This window comes from Vigna radiata, chromosome 8, assembly GCF_000741045.1.
Source record: "Vigna radiata var. radiata cultivar VC1973A chromosome 8, Vradiata_ver6, whole genome shotgun sequence".
In the NCBI taxonomy this organism is placed as follows: Eukaryota; Viridiplantae; Streptophyta; class Magnoliopsida; order Fabales; family Fabaceae; genus Vigna; species Vigna radiata.
Window position 1 is genome coordinate 3434969 of NC_028358.1, and position 9133 is coordinate 3444101.

Below are 9133 nucleotides of genomic sequence, written 5' to 3' on the forward strand. Positions count from 1 at the left end.
GGGGGGGGAAGAAAAGGTTTTAAGTAAACTTCCTTCTACTTCACCTCTCATCTTCCATTTGCCTTCCTTCTCTCTGGATTCCTTACCCATTCTGCGTTTCCATTCTATCACATAGAAAGTCTGCAAATGGTTGACTCAATTGCTACTAGCTGTGGACTACCTTCACTCCAATCGGGTACTCCACAGAGATCTTAAGGTACTACTTATTCTTATATCCTAGCAAATAAATCCTTACATGGTGTTTATATTAATGGCACTTCTTTTTATTTCAGTGTTCCAACATATTCCTTACCAAAGAAAATAACATTCGGCTAGGTATGAAGGTGTTATCCTTTGAATGCTCATCACTATGGGTTTCTGTGTATCATGTTGTCTAAAGCAAATTTGCATTACATGGACACTGCAGGTGAATTTGGTCTTGCGAAGCTTCTCAATCCTCAAGACCTCACTTCTCCGGTAATGTAAATAGTAACATATTGGCCTTATCTGCTTCCTTCTTCATGATTATGTTTTGCAGTTGTCCCCTGATGGTGGATTCTCAGACCAAATATTTGTTGCTTTTTAACTAAAAATAAATAGCCTTTGCCTTCTCTCCGTAAACCTTAAATCACAAATGATAATGCTCCTTAATGTCTTTTTATTGTTTGCATCAATCTTGTATCTTTTGTAGGCTTTTGGAACTCTAAACTACATGTGTCCCGAGGCCTTTGCTGGTATACCTTATGGTTATAAATCTGATATGTGGTCACTTGGTAAGAGTTACAGTTACGTGATTCTAGTTGACAAAGTCATATGCCATGATATCTGACCTTGTGTAAAATGATGTCTCTTTGTATGTAAAGGTTGCTGCATGTTTGAAATTGTTGCACATCAACTAGCATTTCGTGCTCCAGTAAGAACAAAACCGAATCATTTGAGTTTGATATTATTAGTGACAATGAAGTTTCTCCAATACGAGTGAAATAATTTGGTGAATCATGAATGAATCAAACAGGACAGGGCTGGACTTATCAATAAAATAAATAGATGCTCCATTTCTCCGTTGCCAATTGTTTACTCGTCCACACTGTAAGTAACCTTTTCATGTTATTACAAAATATTCGGAATACATCTAGTGTATCTTAGAATTTTCTAGAATATCTTAAGAAGATCTTATTTACTGAATTAGGAATCTGAGGAAGCAATTGGGGCAGTTGTTTTTGTTTTCTATTTTTTTATTTTTCCGTATATAATAAGGGTTAGTAATCCTACTGTAGCCAACTTGGGTTCTTACCAATACTATCTCAATACTTAACCTGTTTTTTTAGTATCTGTTAATCATAGTTAATGCACTTAGGAAAGGATATGTTCATGTATCACGTATCACATGATAAAGTGCATTTAGTAGTACTCATAGGTATTAGTGTGTAAGCAGTTGCACTTGATAGTAGACTACAATTTAGTCTGCACTATTAAGAGATTATAAGCATTTTACCAAATAACAAGCATTTCCATTCAGTATATAAATTATTTCTGTAGAATTTTGTTCTACCTTCCCCTAAAATCTCCCACAAAATTCAACAATTTAAATAGAACCTTTGTGTTATTATGTTGCAATATGTCATAGTAACCATATTGATCTAATATGTTGGTATTCATGGTCTTTGTTCTATCACCAATTACAGAAACTGAAATTCTAGTTTTTCCTTATATGCATTTTTGTTTCATTCCGCTTTGTCTTTATGACAACCTTTTCTCTTCCTCCTTTTTTGTTATACTCCTGTAAATCTTCTTCATATTTTCTTTCTTACCTGTTTGGTGTAAAAATTAATTTTCCAATGCTGGCATTGCATTGGTGGAGAATGAGGATGATAGACTACTCTCTCGCCACTGAGGTGATGAGTCTGGTGACATCCCTTTTTGTCTGTGATCATTTCAATGGTGACATCTCTTCCTGCCAACAATCATTCTGTTGGTGATGTCACCTCTTGCTCATGATCATTTTGTCAGTGTGATCTCCGCCCACCACTAACAATCATACAAGTGGTGAGTATTCTTCCCACAGTAAATCCTCATACTGTTGGTGATTTCTCTTGTCTCACTAATGAATTGTCTATTGGATGCAATTTACACCAGGTTCCCACAGCCAAAACATACTGATGGTGATTTCTGCCCTCAATTGATGAGTAATACAAGTGATTAATTGTCTGTTGGCTTCAATGTATAGACTAGATTTGATCTTAAACTCTTAATTATGAATGTTATTCACACTCAGCTTCAGTTTTTAAGTTTGGAGGCTACTAATTTTTTTTTTTGAATTTGAATCTTCCAAATGTTTTGTGATGGATTTGGAGTAACTTCGGCCGTGTCCCTTTTCTGGAGTTGTTTCAAACTATTATTACAGCTGACATTATTTTCAGAGTTTTCTTTTGGTATTTTCATTGTGACAGGGTTGAAACTACTAAGCATTAACTTCTAGGGAAGTGTTTGAATGTATACTACCTATCTCAGAGTATATTTTATGTCTTAAAACATATTAGAATATCTCCAAATATTACTAAAGTCTTTAGAATGATATTATCTCACCAATTGGACATCATATTTGGGAAGCAATCTTGAGAGCAGTTTCATAATTTTATTATGTTACTTATTTAGTTACTGCAAGCAATTTTATTTTATTAACTTGTGCTGTGTGCTTGGGCTTGTTCTAGTATTGCTACATCATTACTTAACCTGGTTAAATAAAGTTGGCAAAAATAAGTAATCATTTCTTCTAATAAGTTAAACCAAATATTTGATTGGTATTTTATATCAGATAATTACGCATCATAAGTTCACAATACACCTTTTCATTCTAATTGAAGCCCTTGTTTTTTGACCCCATTACTACCAAAAGCACAATATCTACCCCTAAAACCCATTAGCATTCACACTGTTGTCATATTTTCCCTATCTAATCTTTTCAAAGTTATTATATCTATTTAAATCCAACAAAAGTATACCAGTGAATCCCTTTGTTTCCTTTAAATATGTCATTGAAATGATGAAACTGAAGCCAGAAGACTTGTGTCGTTTATGTTTAACAGGAAACAACTTATCAAGAGCATGCTGAGGAAAAACCCAGAACACAGACCAACAGTGAGTTCACTGAGCTTTTCTTGTGTAACTCGTTTATGTAAAGCTGTTTATTCTTACATTTCTCTTTTTTGGCAGGCATCTGAATTATTAAGGCATCCTCATTTACAACCTTATGTTCTACGCTGTCGTAATGCTTCATCTATTTATTTACCAGTACATCTTATAAATAGTAACTCTCCAAAGGATAAAACTAAAAACAAATCTAGTGGTAGCAAAGACCATTGGGATAAGGAAGCAGAATTAGCAGGATTAGTAAATCGGTTGGACCGAATTTATCCATTGGAGGGAAATGGAGATGTACAGACACGGAACCAGCATAATGAGGACAAGCTAGCAATGCCAACCAAAGTCAAGGTTGAGACCAAAATGGTTGATTCTACCAGCTATACACAGGAATTCTCTACAAGTATTAGTGGCTCAAAAGATGGCTCTACAACATCTGAATCAACTGTTTGCAGTGTGAGCAAGGAAGGAGACTTTAAAAATAGATTTGCAAGGGACACAGCTGACAGTGAGATCACTTCAAAAAGTACAATAGATTGTGTGCATGAAGAGCAAGGACTTACTACCCATAAGTCATACGCATTTGACATAAATACAGCAATTAAAAATGTTGAAGATATTCTTTCCAATGAAGATCTCAATACAGATGAAGCACTCAGCGAAGGTGCCAAAACTGGGGATTACAGTAAATCAACAATGTCCAGTGAAGGCAGCGAGGGTAATGATAAAGATGAGTCCATTGATGAGATCATGTCAAAGAGTACCCTTGATTCTGTGCATGAAGAACAAGGATTTACGGTGGACGGTTTTCGGAAGTCGGATGTGGTTGACCCAAGCACAGTATCTACAGAAGTTGAAGATAATTTTTCCAGTGATGGTTTTGATAAAATGGAAACAGAGAGGGAAAATGACAAACTTGTGGACTCCAAAAAATCAATAGTGTTCACTGAAAACAGCAAAGGCAATGATAAAGATGTTTCCATTGATGAGATCACTTCAAAGAGTATTCTAGAATCTGTGCATGATGAACAAGAATTTACTGCTGAACATTTTCCAAAGTCAGATGTGATCGACACGAATGCAGTGGCTACAAAATTTGAAGATAATTTTTGCAATGAAGCATTTGATGAAACTGGAACAGAGACAAAAAATGGCAGACAGGACTCCAGAATATTAGGGTACATTGATGACAGCAGATTGAAGAGTACACTCGATTCTATGCATGAAGAGAAATGGTTTATAGCTGAACCTGCTCAAAAGTTAGATCTTGTTGACATAAAAGCCACAGCTTCAAAAGATGTGGACAGAGTTTCTAATGAAGGTTCTGGTGAAGCTGAAGCACAGAGTGAAGATGCCAAACTTGAGTGCTCCAGTAAATCAATAATTTCCTATGATAACAGCAACGGTAATGATGAAGATGGATCTGGTGATGAGATCACATCGAAGAGTATGCTAGAATCTGTAGGTGAAGAACAAGGACTCACTGCTGAGCATTTCCAGACGTCTGATGCAATAGACATAACTATAGTGACTACAGAATTTGAAGATAAACTTTCCAATGAAGGTTTTGATAAAGCTGAAACACAGGAGAAAGATGCTAAACCTGAGGACTCCCTTAAATCTTTGTCCAGTGAAGGCAGCAGCAGCAGTGATAAAGACGGGTCCATTGATGAGGAAAGGTCATCATCCCCACTGGCACAACCTGTTAGGGTTGAACATGACACTGAAACTGGAAGCAGCTTGAAGGAAGATGAAAAACCTGAAGGATTTAAAGAGGGCTCACACATGAACAGCTTGACTTCTGATACTAAGGATACGCATCCAGGTAAGGATGAAAACAGAGAAGACACACACACAATCAGTTGCTCAACGTGTAAAGAAGACAGCAATGCTGTTGGGACCCAGAAGCAAGCAAATGACATTTCATTAATGAAGCGTATTTCAAGAGGCAGTAATGCTTCTTGCCAGCAAAGAGCCGATGCTTTGGAATCTCTACTTGAGTTATGTGCACAGCTACTTCAGCAAGGAAACCTTGAAGAGCTTGCTGCTGTGCTAAGACCATTTGGAGAAGATGCTGTATCTGTGTCTTCCAGAGAAACAGCGATATTGCTAACAAAAAGCCTCATGGCGTCCCAAAAACTTAATCCTGAAACGTAGTTTGTGAGAGGTGTTGTGCTCATTATTTATACATTGTTGTAAGAAAAATGTGTATTTCCAAATATTACATGAGTTTGTTTCTTTGAGACTTTAGCTTGATTGAAGATTTGAGGCTGGAGAATAACATCCCATAAATTCTTTGCTTGTAAACTGTGTATTGTAAATGGATTAAATTATATTTGATATTGTTGAAATGGTTTAATACTCGTTGGTATTTTTCTGTAAACTATGAACATTCATTTGCAAGAACATTGCCTATCATAGTCCCCTCCCCTCTCAAACTAGGAAAGTTAAGTCCTTGTGCTTCATGTTTTATTTAATTGGTGGACTTGTAAGATATCTTGATCTGGTTGAGCTAATTAGCCTGGTTTTCTGGTTACTAAGTTTTGGTCGTTTCATTTATTTTTATAATTTCCAGGATTAAAATCTTAGGGTAATTTTAGAGATGACATTTTAAAGTATTGTAATTTGAAAGTGTGTTACTATGATCATGTTTTTGCAGTCTGGTAATTTTTCAATCATGTGAACTCCGAATGTTAAGATTTTCACTCTTCCAGATATAAGGAAAAACGTAAAAATAAAGAATACATGAAAAAAGAAGAAAAATAAACGAACAGATGCTCAATATAACTTTTTTTCTTTTTTTCATTATGAACACAGATCATTTACATTTGATGGCACATAAAACATCAAAGCACAAACATATAATTGCTGTGTTCATACTTTATTCCTTACATATATATGTGTATATAAATAAATATAATCAGCCTCTTCCTCTACTGCATGTTTCTTCAATCCTATACAACATTTCAGTGGAACAAGGCAAAGAAGGACAAGACTGAGGCACCCACCAAGGAGCCAACAACAGTGGCTGAGGCACCACTGCTAGGGCCAGGAGCAGGTGCAGGAACCTCTGTGGCAGCCAATGCTGCACTCATGGAGGCAGCAACAATAAGAACAGCACAGGAAACCTTCTTCATGTCCATGATGATGGTGAGAGTTTTTAGAAGATGGAGAGACCCGCTTGGTTTGTGAGAAAGAAGCTGTTTATTTTTTATGTTTTGGTGCAGGTCTGAGGAAGAATGAGGGGTTGGCTAGGGTTTTATAGTGCAGGGGTTTCAGCCATTTAGGGTAAATGGTTATTGCTTGGTTGTTTTAGGGTTTGCATGTGTGGTTTTGCATGGTTTAAGGTAGCTTACAAAGGCTTCTGTGACACATCAATTTTGTTTTGACTGTTTCCTATAATATTCATTTCACCAAATAAATAAATAAACAGTAAATAGTATTTCCTTCTTTAAATGGTTTGGCAAAATTGAGATTCTTTTGTTTTTCTTTTCTTATGGTTCATTTTTAGTTTAATTGTTCCTAACATTTTATGTGTAGAACATGTCAGTGATACATGTAGATTTTTGCTTCTTTTAGGTTGTGCTTTGATGAAATAAAAAATTAAGAACAAATATGTTTCGATTAATGTTATATTTTGATTAATTAAAATTATCTGATATTCTTATTATTTTAGAAGGATGAAATTATATAAGGAAATTTTTAATATTAACATAATGAAGAATACTGTTTATAGTCTCATAATTAATAATAGTCTTGATTACTAAGAATTACTTGATTTTGATTTATAATCTCGTAATAAAGGCATACATTATTATTAGATTGAACATACTATATCTATTTATATTTTCCATAATTATCTATGTAGAGTTGTTTAAGACATGGTCGGACATTAAATATAATGTCTTTAATAGAAGTTTATACTTAGATAGATATTTATATCCATATATTGATGTTAAATATCGATTAACATTTAATGTATTTTATTCTACTGATTTAATTTTGATGATTACTGATTTGATAAGGTGTCTTATTTTAAGAAGGATAATTAAAGTATCGCTGTTTATTTTAAATCAATATTTTAGTAGGGATTATTAGTTTATTCAAAAATTGTTTTCCCAACTAAACCTAATTGACAAAATATTGACAAAATAATTACATAGTAGGTTGGTTCATTGGTTACTTAATTATAAGGTTTTTTTTTTTTTAAATCCAAAAGAAATTACAATTTTTTTTTAATTCAAATTTAAATTATTTCACTTTAAAATGATGTTAAACTCCAAAAAAATTAAGAAAAAAAGAAATTAACATACAATTTAAATGTAATCTAAAAGTAAACTTAAAAAAGAATAAATAAGTTTATAATATTGATAATTTTTGTGTTTATCTATTTATAAGATAAGAGTATTGAATGGATAAATTTATAATATTTTGCTTTCTTGAAACATTTTTTTCTTTATTTCCATTTACAATACAATAAAAAAAAATGCTAACTAATAATATTGAAATACAAAATAATAAATAATTAAATTAAATTAGGTGGGTTGGTGAGTCAACCCGACTCATCACGGTTCAATGCACCCGAGTGAACTGCGTGAACCAGATTGAAAATTAACTCGTTTAAAAAATTTTATTTTTTTCAAACCCAACTCAACCCAAACTTATAGTGGACTAAATTGGTCCAAAGAGTCTAACTAATTTGATCAGAGCACTAGTAAATATTGCTTCAAACGAAAAAGAAAAACAATTTTATGAAAAGTTGATCGTGAGATGGTCTTGTTTAAGAATTTTGCTATGATCAATTTTTGTCCACCTTAATTATTCTTTGCAGCATTGATATAATTGTATCTAACAATACTATTAGCAAGTTTATAATTTCTGTGCAAAAGCTTGTAATAGAGCCTAATAAAAATATTGATCTCATGGAAAATTAGTCAAGTAGGTCACTTGTTAGTATTTTTTTTTTTAAATTATACTTTAATATTAATCTATAAATAATGCATAAAAATTTTAAAAAATAAGATTTCATTGACTAATAATGATTAATAATAAAGGAAAGACATGAAAGATAAAGTCTTTTTTCACTTGTTTGAATTTGATGTTTAAGAATTATTGGTGATACAATCGAGAGCTAGCAAGTATAATTTTAATTTTTGTCTTTGTATTTTATTATATCTTTTTTAATTAAGCGAGTTCATCTGACACAATATAATTAAAGGAAATATTAATTAGTAAACATTAAATAATGCTTAATGAGAATTAGTGTATAATATAGTGGATATGTGATGGTTGACATATAAAATTAATATATAAAAGGTGTATTTGATGTAATTAGAAATAAATAATTAAATAAATAAATAATGTAAATTGTCTCTTACACCTTAAAAAAATCAAATACATAAACATGGTTTGAGTTAACTATAATCAACACCGATTATCTCATTTAAATGTTGAAATTTCTTTAACAAACAATCTTTGTCGGTTCAATATTAAAGTATATAACAAGATATAATCCCATAATTAAGAGGAAGAGAAAAATATTTCGGTCCTAAATAATACTTACTTTTTCTAATTTTTTTTACAACAATTTATTAATTAATTTTAATTTTAATTAAATGAATTCAAATGTTTATTATATTTATTAGAAAAGAGACACTTGCAATCTCTATCTGTTTTACAGTGCATTATATGTTGAAGTGTCTACGCACTTTCACGTCTGAATAATTTATTTTTTATTTTTAATATATTATAATAACTAAAATAATTTATTTTATGAAATCTCTAAATTACTTATTTGGGTATTCTTTCAACTCAACAAATTCATGGTAATATTTTATAATATTAACCCCTTTTTTTTTCCAAATTTTTATTATTTATTTTTTGGTATCATTAAATTTCTTCATAGTTCACAAACAACCCATGTTTTCTTCTTGATGGTTGTCACGTCTCAACTTTCTGCATATATGAATTCCCCGCAGCAAGAAGTTGAATTAACTTGACACCATACCAACTT

General features: G+C 32.3%; 1 protein-coding gene across 4 annotated transcripts in view; it reads left to right on the plus strand.

The window, feature by feature from the left end:
* The window catches only part of LOC106772028 (serine/threonine-protein kinase Nek5), an 8280-nt gene extending 2799 nt beyond the window's left edge, over positions 1 to 5481 (plus strand). For 3 of the 4 annotated variants that reach the window (XM_014658154.2, XM_022785855.1, XM_014658157.1), the window contains 8 exons: positions 116 to 196; positions 273 to 315; positions 407 to 456; positions 671 to 752; positions 843 to 892; positions 995 to 1068; positions 3066 to 3117; positions 3193 to 5481. In XM_014658154.2, coding sequence (XP_014513640.1) covers positions 116 to 196; positions 273 to 315; positions 407 to 456; positions 671 to 752; positions 843 to 892; positions 995 to 1068; positions 3066 to 3117; positions 3193 to 5277 — 2517 coding nt within the window. In that variant the 3' untranslated portion in view covers positions 5278 to 5481. The remainder of the gene's footprint in view (positions 1 to 115; positions 197 to 272; positions 316 to 406; positions 457 to 670; positions 753 to 842; positions 893 to 994; positions 1069 to 3065; positions 3118 to 3192) is intronic. The other variant, XM_014658155.2, reaches the window with a different exon arrangement.
* The last annotated feature ends 3652 nt before the right edge of the window (positions 5482 to 9133 follow it).